The 22801-nt window shown below is 38.8% G+C and overlaps 1 protein-coding gene across 2 annotated transcripts in view; it reads right to left on the bottom strand.

Annotated features, from left to right (window-relative positions):
- Positions 1-22801, bottom strand: part of DGKI (diacylglycerol kinase iota) — a 402033-nt gene that overhangs the window by 37558 nt on the left and 341674 nt on the right. For both annotated transcript variants that reach the window (XM_036328568.1, XM_036328569.1), the window contains 2 exons: positions 20888-21010; positions 6200-6225 (listed from right to left, as the gene is read on the bottom strand). In XM_036328568.1, the coding sequence (XP_036184461.1) occupies positions 6200-6225; positions 20888-21010 (149 nt within the window). The remainder of the gene's footprint in view (positions 1-6199; positions 6226-20887; positions 21011-22801) is intronic.

The following is a 22801-nucleotide window of genomic DNA, read 5'->3' as shown; positions in this document are numbered from 1 at the left end:
ACAGGGGACCAGAGACCGTGGCAAGAGGAGCTGGGAGGGGGCATGGAGGATGGGCCAAGACCCACCCACCCCTGTGCCTACCGCAGCCTCGAAGCCCACAGTTCCTTTCCAGGTGCATGAATTCATGCACTGGGCCCCTAGTTCTGATCATAATTGTCTTTCTACTGTGATTTTTCTTAAGGAAATAGCTAAACTTCAAGAATTGTACCTTCTTAAAAAATAAATGCTGTTGACAAGACATTAGATCAGCCGTGGGCAAACTACGGCCCGCGGGCCGGATCCGGCCCATTTGAAATGAATAAAACTATTGAAAAAAAAGACCGTACCCTTTTATGTAATGATGTTTACTTTGAATTTATATTAGTTCACACAAACACTCCATCTATGCTTTTGTTCCGGCCCTCCGGTCCAGTTTAAGAACCCATTGTGGCCCTAGAGTCAAAAAGTTTGCCCACCCCTGCATTAGATCCCTGTTTTATTGAATAAGGAAGTATGGGGGTAGGAGAAGTGGATCAAGAATATCTTTGAATTCTTCTGTGTCAAGGGTACTGATCACTGATATGGGAAAAAAAAAAAAAAACACCTTATAATTCCCACCCAATAATTATGAGGTCTCCATTCAACAAAAATAATAGCCCATGTCTCAGCAATGCTATTGAGAGACAGTGCAGAGGAGTGGCCAAGAATAGAAACTGAATCCAGGATTACCTGAGTCCTAAATCCTAGCTCTGACCCTTACTAGCTATTTATGTGACCTTGGACATATTATCTAATAGGTCTGTGCCTTAGTTTCCCCATCTGGAAAATCACAATGAGATACCATTTGACACTCTCACTAATTTGGTAAAAAAAAATTAATCAGCTAATATCAAGTGCTGACGAGGAGGTGAATTAATGGGAATTCTTATTGTCTGCAGTTGGGAGTGTAAACTAGGATGTGAATAAGAGGTCATTATGTGATCATTGAAATGTGTGTAAAACTGCCCGGCTGGTGTGGATCAGTAGTGGAACATTGACCCATGAACCAAGAGGTCACCAGTTCAATTACCCGTCAGGGCACATGCTCAGGTTGTGGGCTTGATCCCCAGTGTGGGGAGCAGGAGGCAGCTGATCAATGTTCCTTTCTCATTGAGGTTTCTATCTCTCTGTCCTTCTCCCTCCCTCTCTCTCTCTCAAATCAATAAAAATATATTTTAGATAAATAAATAATAAATGTGTGTAAGATCTACCACCCAACTATGCCATCCCAGGTTTAAACCCAAGAGAAATTTTTGGACATTGACACCAGGAAGTGTTACAAAAACAAAAACGTGGAGTCTCCATAAATACTCACCAGCAGAATTTGAATATATAAATTTTTACATATTCATACAATAAAGTACTATAGAGTATGAAAAATTTAATAAAACAAATGTGGTATTAACCAATTAGGTTGAATCACAAAACATGAACAAAAGAAGCAAGTCACAGAAGATTTACAATAGCATTCAACTTATAAAAGTTCAAAATAAGCAAAACTATAAACACACATATGAAATATATATACACATGTATACATATACATTCATGCATGAAATATGCATACTTGTAGTAAGGTCATAAACGTAAAAACACAGTAGTAGTTATCTCTGAAGGGGAGGGAAGAGAACATAATCAGAAAGGCAGATGTGAAGGGTCCAGATTACTACAAATGTTTCAGTTCTTGGGCTGTGTACACAGTGGTTCCTTTAGGTTATTTAAACCGAGTTGATACATTTTTATACATCTTTATGAATCTTTTCTCTTATAATAAAATTACATATTGCATATATTTATATGAAAGAGAAAAATGAATCTCTGGTGTTTGAGCCAAGGGCAGCTACTAATGCTTTAAAGAGCTTTGGGACTCACCATAATGAGTTTCCTTGCATGACCTACTTCAAAGTAAAACTGGCTCAGCCTGACCATGGACTCATCCTTGGGCACCTACACTAATGACTGTGGTTGTTACAATTCTATTTCCATTCATCCCTTATTCCCATCCTCATCCATTGTGCTACTACAGCAACAAAAAGCTGCCATATAATGTGAGAACCACATGCCAACAGGGCTAGGAGATAAGACAGGAGAGGGAAGCTTGTTTTGGAGATATTCATTCCAGAAGGAATCAGATTATTGGCACTTCCTTTCAAGAGAGTTGCCAATGCCTCTCTTTTTGTAAGTGAACAGACACGAGTGAGGATGACCCTCCATCAGCGCAGGGCACAGGTAGAAGCAGCACAGAGGCATTCTGGGAGGCCCATAAAATAAGCAGGCTCTGGGGACGGAACAGAATCTGTGAGCTGGGAGGCAGCCTGGGCACAGGAGGTGGCTCCAGGAGCAATTTAAACAATGCTGAGATGGGCACAAAATGCAGAGGAAACTCATAGGACAGGGCAATCAATCACTGCCAAGCGTATCTTCTGACAAGGAGCAGGACTCCAGCTTCCAGATGTAACATGAAAACGTAATGTGGCCCCTGGGACTGAGCATGGCAGGTTTCCCTGAAGCTCCGGTCTCACTCAGTTAACTAATTAGGAGAGAATGTGACACTGGTGTTTATTATTTCTACCGGGACAAATCCTTCCCAGCAGGAGGGAGAAGTTGTTGTGTTTGTTCTGTTTTGTTTTCTCATTAAAAAGAAATGACTGACACTGTAGTAAATAAACTCTTGTTAGAAAGTTTTTTTTCTCCATAAAATCCTCTCAGCTCACTTTCCTGCTGATCATCATTTCTTTTGTTTTCTGAGGACATGGTGGCTAAATGAGCCAGTGTTAGACTGGGCTTGAAAATTAATTCTACCATGGACTAGCTGTGTGATCCTAAGCAAGTTATTTGAGAACTCTGAATTGCTTCCCCAACTGGAGAATTGGGGATAATACCTGCTCTTGAGTGCTGTTGCAGAGGATGAAATGACAAATAATGTAGTGGAAACACTTTAGCACAGTGTCTGCACATAATAAGTACTCGATAAATTTTAGCCTTTATTTTTAATGACTATGATACTCTAGTCTATAAATAGAAACATTTTACATTTCATTTATGCCTGTGTCATCAACTCCACATGACAAGTCATCTAATCATAAACGGAACCTTTATTCTAGTTTATACAAGCGTCATTAACCATGCTACTCCTCCTCACCCAGCTGTAAAAAGTATTCCTATGAAAATTTAATATTTAATAATAATGTCAAAGGAAACAGTTCTCCACCACAAGCACCACCACTTCCACCCCGCCCCTCCCCAACCAGCACATCTTTTAAGTTTTCATAGGCAGCACCAGTGCCAAGCAAAGATCACTAGTAAACACATGTCCCTGTGCACTGCTGGGCCAACAACAGCATTACGTCTGAGGTGCTTTTTAACAAATTGGAAAGTGATTTCACAGGTGATTTCCCATTTGAACTCACAGCAATCCCATGATGTGGGCAGGGTAGATGCGACTAGCCCTGTTTTACAAACAAGGAAGCAAACTCAGAGGATAAATACCAAAGCCACTATTCAATTTTCTATGAAAAGGTAATATGTGTGAATTCAGATGTCAGGATTTTTGAACTTTAGAAAATCAGATTTTCTCAAGAATGAAGCCTGTTTTGAAGATAGCTGAAGTGACCAGTGCTTAGAGAGAGAAGTGTAATCATTGGTGAAAAGCAAATAAAATAGTCAAGACGTATATAGCTCTTTATCTTCCAATTTCATAATCATTTGCCCAGTGTGCCCCAATTTTTCTACCCATAAGTTTGAAAACCAAAAATACCACTTCTTATGTCTCCTACATTATTCTGTGCAAATGGAAGCTCGATGAAATGATATTCAAGAGATTTTATGCTAATCACAGAATATATGAGCACAAAAATATATGGACAGAAGACAACACATTTTAAGTGCTAGTAAAGAATCTTGGTGATAAAGAAAGGAAGAAGAATATTTTCTAAGGATACATGGGCCAAAGATGATGAAAATTAAATAAAAGTAGATAAATCAGCATTATAACTTTACATTATATATTTGAGTGGTTTTGGAAAGTTGCAGAATCAAACTAAGAGTCATGAACATGTAATAGCATTTTTGAAGCCAGGAACATATAAATGTCCTCTAATTAAGATAATGTTTCTTTAGCTCATCATATATACCAGTTCTTAAAATAATCAATTCTGAAGTAGTGCTATCAATACTGGACTTCCAAGGACACCAACATATGCTCACTGACAGCTCATAACCTTAATAATCCCTAGCAGACTATTGAATTGTAATTCAGAAGTCCCTCTACCCCCTTTCTCTGAAATGGGGGATAAGTTCTTATTGATTGGAAGACAAAAGCAAATAAAGGTCAATAGGTGAAATCTTAATTGAAAATACAAACCAAACACAAACTTCTAGTTTATCATTTGAACCTGGAAGCCCAAGGACCTCTAATTTTGCAATAAAAAAACCTAGTCATGCCAACACCAATAAGCAAAATAGAAGACAATAATAGGTCATTATTAGGTGGTTGGCCACCTGATTCTGACTTCATGGGCCTAAACATAATGTGCCCCCTGATTCTTCATAGAACATGAAAGAACTTCATTACAGTATTGGGAGAGATTTTATATGAGAACAGAAGAGGCCTGTGCAAAAATTCCTCGTTCTCTTCTTAACATATTCATTTAATAAACATGTTTTAAATGTTTTCTACTTTATTGGGAGTGATATCAATCTCACAGAGGAGATAGGCAAATCAAGCATCAAATTTATGTGTTAAATTCTAGAGTGAAGGAAAACATTTGCTGCAGTGAGAAGTGGGTCAGGAAGCTCTCAGAGAGAAGAGATGTTCTAATGAAGTCTCAAATGGTAAGTGTACTGTGTATGTGGAAAAAGGAGGAGCAGTTTCCTGTCAGAAAGAGCAGCAGGGGTAAAAAGCAGAGAGACTCCAAAACTGAGGTGAGTTCCAGAAATCAGAAGTGGTTCTGCATGGACAGAAGGGGAAAGATGCCAATAGAAGCAATAAGCAGTAGAGGAAGACAAAGGTTCCATCATTTAGAACTTTCTAGTCTGTGTTAAAATACAACATTGGAAATCTGAATACAATTATTTGTCTACTGAAAATATTTCATCCTACAGGGAATGGGAATAGATTTTTACTCTAGAACAACCCGTTTGATGCTATCTAAGCATGCAGTGAACTAGAGGTAGAAATTTGGAGGCAGAAATGCCAGGTAAAAAACAATTTTCGAAATCCAAGAAAGAGATGGACAGGCCCTAAACTAAAGCAATGGTGATGGAAAAGAGAGTAGAGATAAGAGAAATACACAAAGCAAGTGTGGACAGGTGGAAACAAGGGGAAGAGGGAAGAAGCTTAGAGCAGCTTCCATGGTATTTACTTGGCTGGCTGAATGGAGAATGGTGCCTTAGCAGGGACTGGATGAGGAGAAAGCCAGTAGTATTCCTAGAGTCATGTTTATACCTCTTTTATAAGATTAATCACATTTCACTTTGTATTGCAGTAGATAAGTGTCATTCCACCACCCTCTTCCCCACTGGACCCATAAAGTTCCTTAGGGGAAAAGTTCTGTGCCACACACCACAATAGCATGTTTGTATAACATGCTTACTTAGCATAACTGACTCACTGTAGACACTTAATGTTTTTGAACATTTGAGTGAATAAGTGAACCACTCCAAAAGTTAGATGTGACAAAAACATACGTTTTATTCTTTCAATCACATAGTTGTTTCCTAAATTGCCAATAACTCACTTCAGCTGGATAATAACTCATACCACTTACCAATTAGGTTCATTTGAGACTTATAATACCCTGTGCAAACCCCAATGTCTGAACTGGAAGAGACTTTTAGGAATGTCTACTACTAACCCCCATTTTAAAAATATCTGTAATTCAAAGAAGTTACATGAAGTCACAAAAGATTTCTGGAGATTGGACAGAAATCAGGCAGAATATGTCAAGCTTTAATATTTGTCAACCAAAATGGTTGTGATATAATCAAAGAAATACAAGATACTAAATTTAGCTAGGATGAATTAAGTTTTTGAAAGTATTTCACATTTCACACTAAAAAAAATACAAGGCAAACAATCTTAGACACATTTTCTTAAATAATTCTTTGCCCTTACAATGAAATGTAAGGAGCAGAGCTCAACTTTTAATCCTGAATTAGTACAAGTAAGACAGATGCTTACCGTGATCTTCTGAAGAGACTGGAGACCTAAAATGAGATAATAAGCATGATAAATCTTTTGTAAATGATACTGATAATTATAAGTACAACAATGATCAAGAAATTATAGAAATTATACCCTCAAAATTCAGTTAAATAGAAATTCCATAGAGTAGATGGTATAATTAATGCATTGGTTGCATAATATATATATATATATATATATATATATATATATATATATATATATATTCCAATCAATAACTTCCATTAAGTTACTCCAATCAATAACTCCCAAAGATTACCTGGGTTGGTGGAGGGGTAGTGTTACTAGAATGTCTACTGTATAGTGTCATAGGACTGCACATACTTAGTTAAGTCTGGATTTATCATACACACAAAAAGAACTCATATAAAATGTGATAATAGATGAAATCCTGTGATATCAGAGTGTGAGTAAGCGCCCAAGCCCAGGCCTCCAGAAAAAATGCCAGAGATGTAAATACGCACTAGGCTGAGTCTCTGTGGGCAAAAATTAATCTCCGACAGCAAAAATAGCAGGAATAAAAGAAATGGCAAGTACACTTATTATTGGATTTTGTTTCCACTCTTTGCGGAATTTAATGTTTTAATGAGAATTACATCGACCTTCTATTTCTGGCCGTATGTCTCTAAACCTGTGAGAATCAGGATGAGGAAAGAGAGTAACCTTTGGAGTCCCACAAAACTTTTATAAATTAAAGACTTTCCATCCTATTTGGGGTTCAGCTCTAATTATGACTAATACCAATGAAGCATTATATCAACCTCTTTCACAGTAATTCCCCGTTTCCTTCCACAGCTGACTACTAATTGGGTTACTTTGAGCAATACAGACATAGCCTTATATATGAACTCCTCTCAAGCTTGGAAGGTACAATCTTGACTACTAACTCATTCTTTTCTGGGGAGAAGGAGAAACAATACGGAATTCAGGGATGTTTGAATTTTGAAGGAAAAGGCTAGAAATTAGAATAACCTTTGGAGTCCCACAAAACTTTTATAAACTGAAGACTTCTCCTTTAAAACTTTTATAAATTGAAGTCTTCTCCTTTAAACAACTAGACTGTTAAAGCCCATAGCTGGGAGATGACCAAAGGCCAATGCAAGAGTTCGGTAATAAAGCTAACCATTAATATAATTAATATTAATGAGATGTGATGACAAGGTTGGGAAAAGAATGAGTTAGTGGATGCATACTGGTTGCAGGAAAATTTTAGCTACTTTGGGATGCTTGATACTGCTTTATCTACAGATCAGTAATATTGTTGTCCATTATGTGAGTGAACTGTATGGTATAAAGACACTGTCATCAGTGGAAAAGTGTGTAATCATTTCGACCTACAGGTCTCTTCAAGTAAACTTCTGCATGTGAAAATGACAGAAGGTCCAAAGATTTTGTAGGGAGAAAATCAGTATGTAGGACAATGACACAGGGAACAGTAAGAGGGAACCTACTGTCATCCTAAGCTATCACTGCATCCCTCTCCCTCCCCCTCCACCCTTGGTGGATCAGAGCTATCCTCTCTTTGGAGCTCCCCTGTTCCTTACTGTCCACACACTGGTCTTCCCCACAAGGCTGTGCGCTCCTTAAAAACTAAGACCAACTCTTATTTTAAACACAGGGGCCCCGATTAAAATCTGTTGAATTAATTTTAGCAACACCACACTGGTGTTCAGACTCAGACACACTCTGGGGCTCCACAAAAAGTCATCATGTCACCTTCAAATGCCCGTCAAGACAAGTTTGTCAGCTCCTATATCAGCTGTGAGGGAAGAGCCTGGGGAATGAGCCTGAAGCTCCAGACTGGAGACAATGTAGTCACTCTCAGAGCCCAATGCCACCCAATGCACCTGGCAATGGAGATCCACAGTCTGCTTAACAATTAGGAAAAAAATAAAAGACGAGAGCATGTTGAATAAAGGTGAAATTGGACTGGAAGGTGAGTCTAAAAAAATCATATATTGAAATAGGATGAGATAATAATCTGTGCAGGACATAAAAAAGAGTCAGCCACAAGGAAACTTTTTCACTCCCGGTGTTTTCTGATGGGAAGTAAAGCAAAAATGTGTCTCCGATTGTTTGAAATTAATTTCTCACAGAACTATAGGAACAAAGAAAAACTCACGGAAATGAACAAAGCAATGTCTCAGATGGAGGAGTTGGGCAGCAGGCTTTTGCTGCCTCTCTGCAAAAGCAAAGACCTAATATTAAATCTGAAAAATTCCAGATGGCTGCGATAAAGTCCCATGGGGATACGCTCTGCAGTGTGTCCAGGCAGCGGGGAAGAGCTATCGATTTCAGGGTGTTTTCTAAGGATTAGTCATGTTGAGTTTCTATGCTCAATGTCTCCGGCACGCCTGGATTTGTGGAATTTCAAGACATATGGAGTATTTCAATCCTCACTCAGTATTTCACCTTGCACTGTAACAAGTCACTAAGTTATACGACTGAGACATATACATCATACATTATGCCTGGAAATGGGCATAAAATGTTTTACAGAATTTAGCTCAGGAGAAGAGAAATATTGTGAAGTCAGCAATCTAAGTAGTTATTTGTTAAAACTGAGGGGTTGAATCTCAGGAATAGACAATCTTCCTCCATCTGACAACTAAGGAATGCATAAAAGCTCATGACTTCTTCTTCCCACGGCACCTGGGTGATTTGTGTTTTTGTCCCAGGCTTTTGATTCCTCTTCCATATTCACTTTATCTTGGAGAGAGCATCAGCTAAACTATGATGAGCACTCAAATAACTCCAGAATTTAAAGTGCTCTTCCTCACATCTTTCTTGATTACCAGTCTTTTATTATAGTCTATAAAATATATATATTTTATTTTGCATTTTTTGGTATTTCTTACACTTTTATTTACATTTCATACAAATTCAGCAAAGTAACACAACAAAAATAAAGACTCAAGCCCTGCATGTAAAATTGTTACTTCTATTTTATTAAACCTTAATAATTACTATTCAGGTTTAAATATTTCAATTTGTGTTGATTTAAACCTGAATAATAATTATTACTTGGGACCACATTAAGTTCCAGGCCCAGTGTCAAGTGATGGAGATATGAAGAGGAACAAGATATCAATTTCATGGAGCTGATAATCTAGTGGGAAAAAAAATGTGAACAAATGAGTACAATTAAGTGAAGAAATATAATGATCAAGACCTATGGAAAGAGGTTTTGTAGAATAGAGGGAGATCAGTTTTGTCCCTAAAGAGGGAAAGGAGGTGTCAGAAAGCAAGAACCATCTGCGCTGGGCTTTGCAGGGTAAGTAGAAGCTTAGTAGGTAAGTAAGAAAGGAGAAGAATGCCAGGTAGAAGCAACAGACATCTGAAAAGGAGTGCAGATGTGAAATTTCATAATCTGGTATACAATACACAAATAATTCTGTGTTGTTAGAATGTAAAGAAGTAATTAAAGATAGGACTAGAGACATAAGAGGCAGGGCCATGTCATTCCAAACTAGTGGTTCCAAACAGAACGTACCCCATGCAAATATGAATAATACACAAAAAGGAACCAGCATATCTACACAAAGATGCCCTGAGAAAAAAAAAAAGCAAGACAGGGATGAGCCAACAAACGTAGGCTGGGAACATACAAAAAAGGTGCAGCATAAAGCAGGTAAGAACTGTTAACAGATTTCCATGAAACTTAGAACTGGAGAAAGAGAAAGACGGAGGAAGGAAGATTTAATGGAGGAAGAAATAAGGGATGGAAATGGACCCTTCCAAAAATAGAAACTTAAAGAAACGACAGCAGAGGGAATGAACTAAGATTCACCCAGGGTCTTTGAATTAGTAATTTATAGAGAAAGTGTGAGGGCTTTTTCCTCTGTGTCACCACTGCACTGGGAAAAGAAGGTGAAGAGGAGATGAATGATAATTAAAAATATATTAAGAAATGATCCATTCATTTATTCATCCATTCAAGCTTTATGGAAATGGTTTTGCTTTTGTTCCCTTTACTTTTCTATTAAATTTTGACTTGAAGATTTGCTGGTAAAAGTCTGCGTTGGAATGTTATCCTGCTTGGTAGAACATTCATGCTTTTCTCTCCTTTTAACTGAAAGCAACACTTTTCAAACTAGGGTCCGTGTGGGAACTTGAACATGAAGGAAGCTCCAGGAAGACGACACTATTTTTAAATGATGAATTATATAATTTAGTTGGTAAAATTATAGTATTATTTTTATATTGAAACTGGCACAGCCATACTATGGATTCAAAAGCAAAAGTCACTTGAATTCTTAAAATAAAGCAAATAAACTTCAAAAATATCTGTGTTTAAAGCAGACAGCTTCAGGCAATGTCTCCATGGTCCCCAGAAGGGTGTTTGTTCTCTTCTGGAATAGGGATGTTTCCAAGGAAGTCTGAAAATATGAAACGATCCACCTAAATACATTAATAACATTTTGGAACGAATCATGTTTTGAGATTAATGTATGCAGATATCAAGGAACTGAAGGAATGAGACATAGCGCATACATTGACTAGTGGCCACTGTATTGGACAGAACTTGTCATCACTTAAGACACAAGGAATCTCTAAGAAACTCAAAGGTAGGTATTTAGATTGCCTCCCATCAGCACTTTTCCCTTCGAGTCTTCCAATCTGTCTAGTAGATCAATTATAAGGCTTAAGGACATTGAAAAATGCGCCCAGTTTTTATTAGCAAAGTAGTAATACAGAAGAGCAAAAGAGTGTGGTATTTATGAAGGCAAAAGAGTCTTTAAGAAGTTTTGAACTTCTTGTGATGTTTTATTGTTTTTAATCAACAAGCCTGGAACTGAGATGATGGGCATAGTGACTATTTCAGCCTTTACGACGGGCTACAATGCTTTGCAATACGTTTCAGGTGCATGCATTTCTTGGCAAGCTGGATGGAATTCTCTAAACCTGCAAGCTCATCCTAACACAATATCTTAACACAATGTGTCTACTTTTTCAGCCTCTATAGTTTCTTTTGTTTTTATTTCTTGTCTTCAACAGCATCCATGTCTTTCCTACTTGGCCCTCCTTGGGACGTCGATATCATTTCTTTCTTTGGGGAGAGACAAGAGGTCAATAGACCACCTATTTTAGATAACCTTTCCTAAAGACAAAGGATAAATTAGATGACTATTAGGGACCCATCTACATGGGTGTATTACTTTCTGGAAAGAACCACCCCACAAGTGAATGTCTACCTCCCTTCCCAGTGTCCCCAACACATAGACATACTGACTTAGCACTTATAAACCATCACCTGGTGGGGAGTTGGCCAAGGGATGGAGTCACATGGAAGTGAGCTGAGAACAAGCACAAAGGACAGGCTAAGCCCTGAGTCTGAATTGGCACAAGAACAGAGACCCATAGTCTGAAAACACTCAGCAATGGAATATTTCCCTGAAACTGTGGACGGGGAAGGGGAGCTCTGATATATTCACACCAACTCAAAGGCCTGGCTGGAGGAGCCAGGGCCCCTTCATTTCCTGGTTACCATCATGGGATGACAGAGAAAACAAAGGAGGAATGCTAGGGTGAGCTAGATGCTGTGCTATCTGTCCACTCGCGTGGCCCACCACAAGTAAATTGCTCCTTGGCTGTGAAGTCCTCACTGGGGAACAAAGAAGCACGCACACTGAGAGCAACTCTCTCTTTCATGAATTTTCCTTCTTACGCCAGTCTTTCCTCTTTGTCCTCCACCTCTTTGTCACCTTGGGGTGAGGACTACAGCAAAAAACACTGTTTCCTCCAAGCACGGGTGCTTGTGACCTCAGCCCTGAGAGCCCCCTAGGCTTCTCTCACCCACCTTTCTCACACTTTGGTGGGATCCAATCTCTCTAACACAGCCTCCCACCAGGAGCATTCAGGCCTGGGCCAAATCACATAAGTAGGATTCTGTTCCCTGCATGAACCATTCTTGCTGGTTGTCTGGTAACAAACTCCCGAGAAATGGCCCAAATGGAAACAGATTTCCCAGCCGGGCACCCCTTCCAGGCACATTTCAAGAGCTCCCACCACTGCTGTGGAATCACCATCTCTACTGTTCTTCTGTTTCACCTGGGAATGATGCTGCTGCACACATTCAATTTATTCCCTGTTGATGAACAAAGACTTTCTATGGAAATCCAGTATGCCCAAGATTTAATGTGATTTGAAAGCCTGGCTGTAGGTTACCATCTCTGGAGAACAGCGTTTCTCCCTTGAGTTACCCTCAAGGATGTGCATTGCCTAGAGGACGATGACATCGTTTTGAGGGCTTGAGCAAGAAATAGTGAGATCACAGATCCAGGTGGCATCTTTACCACCATCACTCTGGCCCCAAAGCATCTCTAACTAGGAAAACTAGAACCCCAAATCCCTTAGCACGGAGAATCCCTATCAATGATACAATCCTCTCTTTCTTTGCTTTTCCTCCCTCTAATTATGAGTATTGCTATTAAGACAATGCACAAAGCGCATACAGTAAGAGAGAGGGCAGGCAAGGATGAGAGCAAGAGAGATGAAAGTTACAGAAGCCACACAGAGTGGCATTGAAATGAGAGAAAGACAAACACATTCTCTATTCAAGTGATCACACACCCATTCAGGGGGTGCCAAACAGCCTCAAAGGTAACATTCACCACCACGAGGGGAGGGTGCAAAAAGAGCAAAATCCGAGGAAGCAGAGAGAGACTGGCATTTGTGTGGAGGTAGGAATATAAGTCCCAGAACTCAAATAATAAGGTTTGGTTGTGAGTCCTTCATTTGATGTAAATTCTACTAATTACCTTCATCCTCATAATTTCCTGCTCTTTTAAGAATTTCCTACCCAAATAATTACCCTAATAATCACCACATGAGCTATACTTGAAATATACTTATGTGTTTTTTAAATAAGCCCCTGTGTTAAATTATATTTGGCATTTTGAAAATACCTCGGTTTTAGCGCTAGTTTGTACAATTCAAGTTTTCCAATGCAAGTATCAGTTTGCTGAGAAAGCCCCTAAATGCCCTTTGAGCTTGAAATGTTACTGCCACCTCCTGTTCATTCCTAAGAACTGCAACAAAATGAGGGGAAAGGGGTTTCTTTGAATTCTGTGGATAAAGAGATGAGCAAAATTGGGCAAAAGTGGGCTGTGGACATAGGAAAATAGATAAAAGAAAGAGATGGCTTTGAAGAAACTAATGTTTAACAAGTTCATTCAACATGAAAACTTGATCATCACACTTTTTGTTACCTAAAATATGAACACTGCTGGCATACATTTTAACGTTTTGAAAGAAGACATGAAAACGATTGCATGTTAGATGCAGTACAGTCATGCAGATATAAAAGATGTGATACTCCACATAAGAAATCAGTATTTGCAATATACTTACTGCCTGCCTAATTTCTAAAGTGGGAGGGAAAGAATAGAAAAGTCTTTCCCTCCCTCGTTAAAGTCCGCTGAGCCAGTAGGGGGCACCCTTTGGGGGAAGCTAAGCCTCGAGCTTTATCTCGATGCCCTGGGAGCCCTGACCCACAGCTCCTGTTGGGAACAATCCAGCTGCAGTTTTGTGAATGTGGGCTTTTTTTTTTCTTTTCTTAAATTATAGATTGAAACACTAAGCTCCGAACTGGGAAGGCAAATCATGTGAGTGCCATGTTTAGTGTTAACACAAGAAATGCATACAAAAGGCCAGCTCACATATTACATACAGAACATGCCATATCTACCCTGAGAGGCCACGATAACCGAGCAGGGACTTACCCACAGCTCATTGTTTTTATGAAATCAAGTAAGGGCTTCTGAATCCAGCTTCAGAATATGGAAGGAAAACAAACTGCTGGAGTTATCTCATGAAGATAACTGTAATATATTCCAGAAGTTTTCCTATCAACATCTCCCACCTCACCCACTTCTTGGAAGACAGAATTTATGTGCAAGACACTGGCATGGGAAACAGAATATAAAGTGTCTGTCTCCTCCTGATTCTGCGTCTAAAGATGGGACAACTTCTGAGTCATATTATAAACAATCAAAAACAGTAAAGGAGCACATAGAAAAACAATAGACCTCATCATATTTTTAAAAATGCTAAATTAATACAATTAGATCACAATAATATTGAGAACAAGAAGTGACCATGAGCTCCACATACTCTATCTTTGAGAATAATGTGATTAATTCAATGCTTAAATGTTAAGCACTGCCTTGTCCTAGCAGTTGTGAGAGATACTGCATTTATACCATTTCATCCCACATTCCAGGAGATTCTAGGGGGGCTACAGAGTGAGATGAACATCACACAGAGTGCTGGAGAAAACGGTGAAGCAGTACTGAATGTGGTAGGTGTTCTCATGCTTGGTAATTAGCGCAAGAGCCAGACAAGTTAGGGAAAGAGACAATGTGGCTCTGTCTTTCCGAATTCCAAATAAGTAGTCTCTTCACGTTGTAGATTTATTTCATGTCCCAGTCTCCTTAGGGTTCCCCAGAGGTTCCTGAGAGAAGTTCCACAGGCTATACACCCCCTTCCCCCATTTCTAATGGCACTAAAGGCATCCCCTTCACCCCCTGACCCCATGCCTGAGCACCAGCAATTATTGGTCCCTCCAACCTGAGATCACAGACAAATATTTTTGGAAGGATTTCAAAATTGTCATTCATACTTTCAATCAATTTAATCAAATTACTCATCTAAGGCAGGTCCACTGGAAAAGCACGCGTTTTGCTGGGAGTCTGGGAAAGAAGCAGAAGGACCGACAGGTAATTCTGGAGGCGAGTGGTCAGACCTTGGGGCATGGGAAGCACTGGATTCCGAAGAAGGAGGGACACAGAGGTCCACTAGGACCGCCTTGCTCTCCCCAGCGCTTCCTCAGCTGTGTCCCCTGACGCCTCTGCCCCTCTCTGTGGAGGTGGGGAGGGAAAGAAGTGAGGTGTGGTGAGCTAATTCCTAGGTGAGCCTCAGAGGAATGCGCGGGGCTGAGGGTGACCTCAGAAAGGTGAGTCCCAGCACCAGTGGTCAGGGGAGAGGACTTACTGCAGAAAAGTTCATGTCACAGGGAGATGTACCAAAGGCACATTCAGAATAAACTATACTGCTTCTCATATGCAAATTCCTGGATCAAACAGACCCTTATCACAATCTGAAATATGTAAATGGATTCCACAGCCTAACAAAAATGTGTAACATTATATATCATTCTGTGACAACTGCTACGGGATTAGCACTGGGTTTACTACAGCACCACAAATAGACATTCTAGCTTGGTTTCATGAAGCCCCTTTTCTCTAACGTCCAATATTCACCCATCCACCCAACAAGCCTGCCCTCGTGAATGCCTGTACAAAGCGTGTGGTGCAAAGTGCTTTGGGTGCAGAATGAGCAATCCACAGTTTGTCCATCCTAGGAACTCACACGCTTTAAAGAAGGATCCAGTCAGCTTCCCCCATGCTCACACTATTCCTCAAGTGTGAGTAGGGAAGGCCGCCTTGTTTTACAAATGAGAAGAGAGCCACTTTAGGGCAATCATATTTCCTCACGTCATAATCATTGGCAAAATGTAGAACTCATAGAAATGGAAGGGCAGAATTTCTTGACGTCATTTAAAATAAAATGAATGTTTACTATTAGAGCAACTGATGATTCGTTTACCCTAACAAGTTTCTTTTTCCCCTAATGTGGATCAATATAAGATCTGGTGCATAGAGAATTCTTTCCTGGCTTTGCCACTAACCTTGGAAATGAAAGTCCATTAAAAAAAAGGTTTAAAGCCCCAATATCCATAACTGTTTGAGGAGCAATTATAAAAAGAACAGAAAAAAAAACCTCCTATTAAATATTTTGCACACATAAAGGGACAGAGTATTATTATGTGCTTGGCTAAATGGAAAGGGTAACACCTTGAGGAGAGGCAAGGAGAAAAAGAAGGAGAAAGAAAGATACACATCAGCTAAAACGTGACTTTCTCAGCCTGAGCGATTAGCCAGGGAGGACAGGATTTAAAGCTGTCAAAGGTAAGGAGAGATGAGACCCAACTATCTTAGTGAAACGGACGCAAGGGTCGGTCTCTATCCTGACAGCACTGATTGCATCTCCAAGACATAGTCCAGCAAAACCTGCACCCCACTAAGAAGATTAATTTCCTCCCACTTATCTGATTGTGATGTGTGAAGGGTATTTCCACAACCCAAATCAGTGCTCCATGGTCTGTCTTTCTGTTGAGAGCCTGGAGCTCTGACAATATGAGCAATTATCTTTTTGTATCACAGTCAGGCCACCACCGACTGTCCCAGGAAGAAACTGGGGAAAGGAAATAGCAGAAGACAGGAGGGGAATGAAGCTATTGTTCCTGTGCTCAGTGCAGAACTTCTGGGGTTTGGAAGGGGGGTGGTGAATTTCAGAACTATCTTCTTGATAGGGTGGTTCAGAATTGTAGACTACACTTAAAAGGATGTTTTCAGTTTAAAGTATTATTAGGTGTTTTGGATATCTCTATATGTGTTGTATATTCTTCATTGGAATAGCAGTCTCTCCTTGAGGATCTATATATAAGTGGTCTCTATTATATATAGACATAGATGCTTTTTTCTAAAACATTATGATGTTTCTATATGAAATCATAATACATATGCAACTAGTCCCAATAATAGTCGAGATCTAATTCATTCAGTTTGTTTGTTCTGTTTTACTCTCCCTGAAGCAGGAGGAAGGTTGATGAACCTAAAAAACTAGAGTTTAAAACTATGAGAAAACCGCAAGGGGGGTGGGTTGGTTTGAGTCTGGAGGGGAAAGGGTTTTCCCCACACAGATGCAGACTGGCTGCCATGGAAGAAGAATGGACCAGGGAAAGCACTGCAGTTACAACGCTTTCTGTTTCCCATAGTTATTTTTTCAATGAGTTTTTCATAATGTCTCTCTTATTTATCTTTTAACTGAATCATTTTTAAATTTTATTCTTGATTAATCCCTGTTTTGTTTGTTTTATTGCCCTTGTCATTGATTTCTGTCTATTTTTATTATTTTTCTCTTGTTTCTCTGTTCTGTACTCTGGGATTCTTTTTCTTGGTTAAACTAGTTGAATGCTTTCTTTGTATGCAATCATTTTTCTCTTGATAAATTAATTTAGAGCCACAAATCATTCTGTGACTTCCACTTTAATGGTTTCCTGCTAATTCTGATAAATAGTATTTTTGGTTCCAAGAATTAAAAATTTCCCTTCTGATTTGTTTATACAGGGCGTTATTTAACATTGTGAGTAGGATGTTAAAATTCAACTCTTCCTATTTCCACATTATCTGGGACTCTATGGCTGAAAGCTATAGATGCCTGCTGTACCTAGAATTTTGTGCTGATTCTTCAGGCCCTTTTCACATATTGATTCTTAAATATTCCTAATGGGAAGGTAAATTTTACAAGATTGAGTAAAATTGAAATTTCATATACCCTTTGCAACACAAAAGGATACACGTAGCAGGATGTTTACTGCATTTCTTAAATAATAAGTTATTAGAAATCAATATCAAAATGGAGAAATAAGTTATGGCATATTTATAATAAAATATTCTATACCAAATAAATGGATTTAAAATCTATATATCAATATGAATACATTTTTTAAAGTATGATGTTAAATGAAAAGGCAATTTCCGAAAGTGTACGCATTGTATGATACAGGTGATGGAAACAGATAAAACAACACAAAACCAAAAAAAAAAAAAACACATAAAACAATATACATTTTTATGCCACCCTATATTGTTTATGAATTAAAAGAAGACCTAATGTAAATAATATCAAACAATAACATAATAATCAGGATGGCTGGCACATGAAGACCTTGCATATAATTTTTGTACTTATTTAGATGGAAGGATATTTAATATATATTTAATAATCTTTAAATAAAAGTGTATCATTCTTTTTGTTACAATCTCTTTTTTTAAAGCAAAAATATTTATTTTAAAATTAATTCTCAACCATATTTACTTCTGGTTTAATCTGTAGTCATATATACATATTGCACTTACGTAGTTTCCCTATATTATAGAATTTTTCACTTTGCAAATGCTAAAAGAAAAATAGAAACCAAAGTAGGTCTTTCTTGGTTCATGGGATTCTGGGCACTGGGCCTTTGCACTGGCCCTTTGGGAAGACAGTGTAGTGCAGTGGGAAAAGCATGGAATTAGAAGTCACGCTGACCTCATTTAAGCCACAGTTCTCACTGTGGGTGACCTAAGATCAATGTTTTAATCCTTGTGAGTCTCAGTTTATTCAGCTGCTAAGCAATAGCAAAATATAAAACCTTTGAAAGAATCAAAGAATATTTAACTATGTACAAAGCAAGTATCAATACTCATTATTGACATTATATATTATTATATATTTATATGTAATTGCATTATTCCGTAACTGCAGTTATACTTATTTATCTCAGAAATGATCTCTAATGGAATAAAGGGATGTTCTTCCTAAGAAATTATTAAACACAATAAACTTTTTAAAAAAGAATTAATAGACAAATCAGGGTAAGGTATATATAGTATTTACTTTTGTAAAAAGTGATTTTAAAACCCCATTTTTATCATGCTCACATATTCTGTGAGCCAGGGAATCAGACAGACTGGTGGGGATTACTTGTCTCTGTTCCACAATGTCTGGAGTTTCAGCTGGACAGGCTCAAAGGCTATGGGTGAAGGTTTAAAACTTACTTTGTTTTCCAAATGACTTGGCAGAAAATGTTTTTAAACAGAGTTAGCTGCTCTCGTGTATTTAAGAGCTAAGGTAGTATAAATGGCCAGGAAAACTGACAGCTGCGTGTTAAGAGAAATCCCTGAAAAGATAATATAACCCAAATTAAAAAATGAGTTGATTTTGACATAGAGTTTTAAGAACTTGGATGTTATATAAAGTGGTACACTTATTTGTGATTCATGGGAATAGTATTTGTTATCTTAGAAACAATAACTTCATGTAGCATGATATATACATTAATATAGTATATACAGAAAAAAATAGGGTATAGGAACCTGGATTGAGATCATACTCAACTTTTTTGAAATAGCCTGTGTATAAGAACAACTAAAATGCTCATCTGGTGAGTCTAGACTTAATTTCTAATTCAGCTAACTAAAACTCTAATTTCCAAACAAATCTGCTCACAGCTAGATGGCCACTATTTTAAACCATCAATGAATGGCTGACTCATCCAGGTTCACAAGCCTCAATTCTGTATAAAAAAAATAAATGGAAAAGCACCCTGAATTGTAAGCAATCAATATGCTATCAGAAACTAACAATGTGCTTTAATTAAAAAGGAAAATCCATAGTAATTCACTTTTTCCTTTCCACTCTTCACACAACAGAACAAGAAACAAGAAATAGTATAGAAAAGCAATTAAAATGAAGTCACCTTTTGCCCTTAGAGTGTCTAAGTATAGCCTTTACCATTGAAATAATTAGCTTCAGATTTCTCATTTTCCTCCCCTTTGTCATACAGAAATCACTTCCTCTCTTCCTATGGAAATAATGCCTGAATTGCCTCTTCACTTAACCCTAGGCTTCTAAGGATCTCAGTAATCTTGTTATTTCATGAAAATAGTAAGACTGCATGGTTACAGGGCCATTGTCCCTATTGGATTAGGACTTTGGGTCAGTCTAGAAAACAGCCTCATTTGATTAATTGCAATAAACTTGCATAACCTCTAAAACTGAAGTCAAATACTGGGTGTGAGTGAGTGTGTCATGACCACAGACTGTACCTAGCACCTGCTCTTGCAAGAAGGAATAACTGAAGGGAGGATTCACTGGACACAAATGTACCAACACCATTGCAAACTCCAACATTCATGCTACTTCTGACCGTGATCAGACTTCAGAAGAAAGCACAACCCACCACTTTGATCTATGAACCAATGCTGAAGCTGCAACACGAGCAGTACTCCACTTTGGACAACAAAAATCTCTTGGTGGCATTACTCAGAGCACACACACAGGCTCAGGACTGAACACAAATGAAACAGAGGGGCAGTACATCGAAATGTTCATACAAAGGAAAACTATATGTCCCTTCCAAACTATTCATGATCACTCTCACGCATGCGTTCATGATGTGGCCAACACAGAAATGTCTAGTCAAACACTGTTGGGGTTGAAAGTATTTATAGATCCACATGAAATACTCAGTGTGGCTCATGGGAAAGAGGAATGAAAAGTGAAGCTGCATGGGGAGTTTGGGGATAAAAAATTAAACATGGAACTGCCATTTGACCCAGTGATTTCACTTCTAGGAATATATCCTAAGAAGCCTGAAACAGCCCTAACCAGTTTGGCTCAGTGGATAGAGCGTCAGCCTGCGGACTCAAGGGTCCCAGGTTCGATTCCGGTCAAGGGCATGTACCTTGGTTGCGGCCACATCCCCAGTAGGGGGTGTGCAGGAGGCAGCTGATCGATGTTTCTAACTCTCAACATACAAAACTGAGTGTGAGATACCAGGCAAAGGGCATCCAGGTTTGTTGCATATCTACCATGTTTTAAGCACAATGTTATTTTTTTTTAAGTGAATAAAATGTCAAAACACAGGGTGACACAGTCGTGAGACAGCATGAACAACCCTGAAAAGAGAAGACTTCCCATTGGTGAAGATCCCACCCAATCCTCTCCCAGGAGTCACAGTGGCACACAGGTAAAGAACAGAGAGAGAACTCTTACTGTAGCGCATGGGAGTGGCTGAGATCTTTCATATCGGAGTCCTCGAAACGCGGAGTTATCATTCCCAGACCGCTGTCACTCAGCATGCGTCTCCGTAGTGAAGGATTCCACCAGTCTGACATCCTGGGAGGGAGAAGGGCACCAGACAGGTAAGCAAAGTCAGCCACAGGACTTACCTACACTTTCTCAAGGTGATTCTTGTCTCTAAATGTGAAAAGGGAAATCCATCTCTATTGGGCATTTACTAGGTACTTCACGTTTATTGTTTCATTTAATTTTCTCAACTGTCATGAACCATTTGTATGATTCTGACCTCCTTATAGGTGAGAAAACTGAATTTCAAGATAAATCATTTAAAATGTAACATAAAAGAAGTAAAGAAGCCTGATACTGAAGTACGGATAAGAAAATAACAAAGCCCATCCTCTTCCCCTGCTCCACTGTTCCTGGTTTATGTCCTGAAGGGGCCCCTCATGAGAAAAAGAAAGGGACTGATTCAAGTACTTGCGGATGTTCAGGCTGTGTTATTTACGAGCTAGAGATAATAGAATTCTAACCAAGACAAGCCATTTCTTTTGGCCATGATTTGACATGGAGAGAATGACCAACAGGTCCAAGACTAAGGAGAGCCTGGCAGAATGGATTCACTCTTATGAGATCAAGGATGGATTAGGTCAAAGGGATGTGAGTCATCCGTATGCCCAGTTCAGGTAAGGTGGGAGGACAGCTAGACTCTAGTACCTACTGCACCTGGGGTAGGACTCAGCACTTCACTTGTTTTCCCCACAACTAATAGGCTTGATTTATAGTCCATGGACCACAAAGAGGGCCCTCTCCATCACCTTCTGGAACATCCAGGGTTATCACCCTTTGTGCCTGTTGGCTTTACCTTCACACTGGGATAGCTTTGGTATCACTAACTCTGGATTCCTAAGCACAGCTATATATCTGTTCCATCCTACAACTTCTGTCTTCTCTTGATGCCTACACACTCGGTCCACATCACGGGCATGAGCTGGCCCTGGCAGAGTTGGAGATACTTAGAAATAGCAGCAAGTGAAGAGGGGTAAACAGGCATAAGGGTAACTCAAATGAGTATCACTGCTTGTACTGTATAGGTATGTGTGTACACTTTGTATATGCTATTTGAGTGCGCGCGCGTGTGTGTGTGTGTGTGCACGCACGCTTTCTAAGGAAATCCTTATTTTAACCAGTAAACCACTCAAGTTCACTAGACTTCACAAAGGGCAAGGATGTCTATTTTAATTTTGGCATCCTTGTTCCCAAGTGCTTACTCTAGTATATGGCACATAAAAAACCTCTAAATAAATATTTTCAAATTGTTGAAATAACCTAGAAATATCAATATCATTTTGGTGGTTCAATGTCATGGTTAAATTCATGGGTTCTGACATCAGAAAACCTGAGACTACATCTCAATTTTTCCATTTATTTTTTGTGCAATACTTGGAAAGTTACAGAACCCTCTAGTCATCAATTTTCTTATTTGTGGACTTAGGACATAATAGTAGCAAATTACAGGGTCATTGTGAAATGATGACAATGATTTGAATAAAATAATGTTTAATGAGTATCTATCAAGTGCAGAAACTATTCTAAATGTTCCACATGCATCAATTACTTTAATCTTAGAACAATTCTATAAGTAGGTGTTATTATTTTCATGATACAGATGAGGAAACAAGTACAGATGACTTAAGATGATTAAGTCACTATGAAGTGGTGGCAGGGATATAAGAAAGGCATTTAGCACAGTATGTGGCTCATAATAAGTGCTTGGCATGTGACAGTTATTGTTATACAATCTCAATGCCTCAGGATGCCTGGATATAGCAAAGAAGAAGGAGGATGTGGAAGAGGAGAAAAATAATTATCAAATCACCTGTGTCAATG

This window comes from Myotis myotis, unplaced genomic scaffold (assembly GCF_014108235.1).
Source record: "Myotis myotis isolate mMyoMyo1 unplaced genomic scaffold, mMyoMyo1.p scaffold_m19_p_11, whole genome shotgun sequence".
Lineage (NCBI taxonomy): Eukaryota > Metazoa > Chordata > Mammalia > Chiroptera > Vespertilionidae > Myotis > Myotis myotis.
This window is presented reverse-complemented; position numbering and strand designations above follow the sequence as displayed.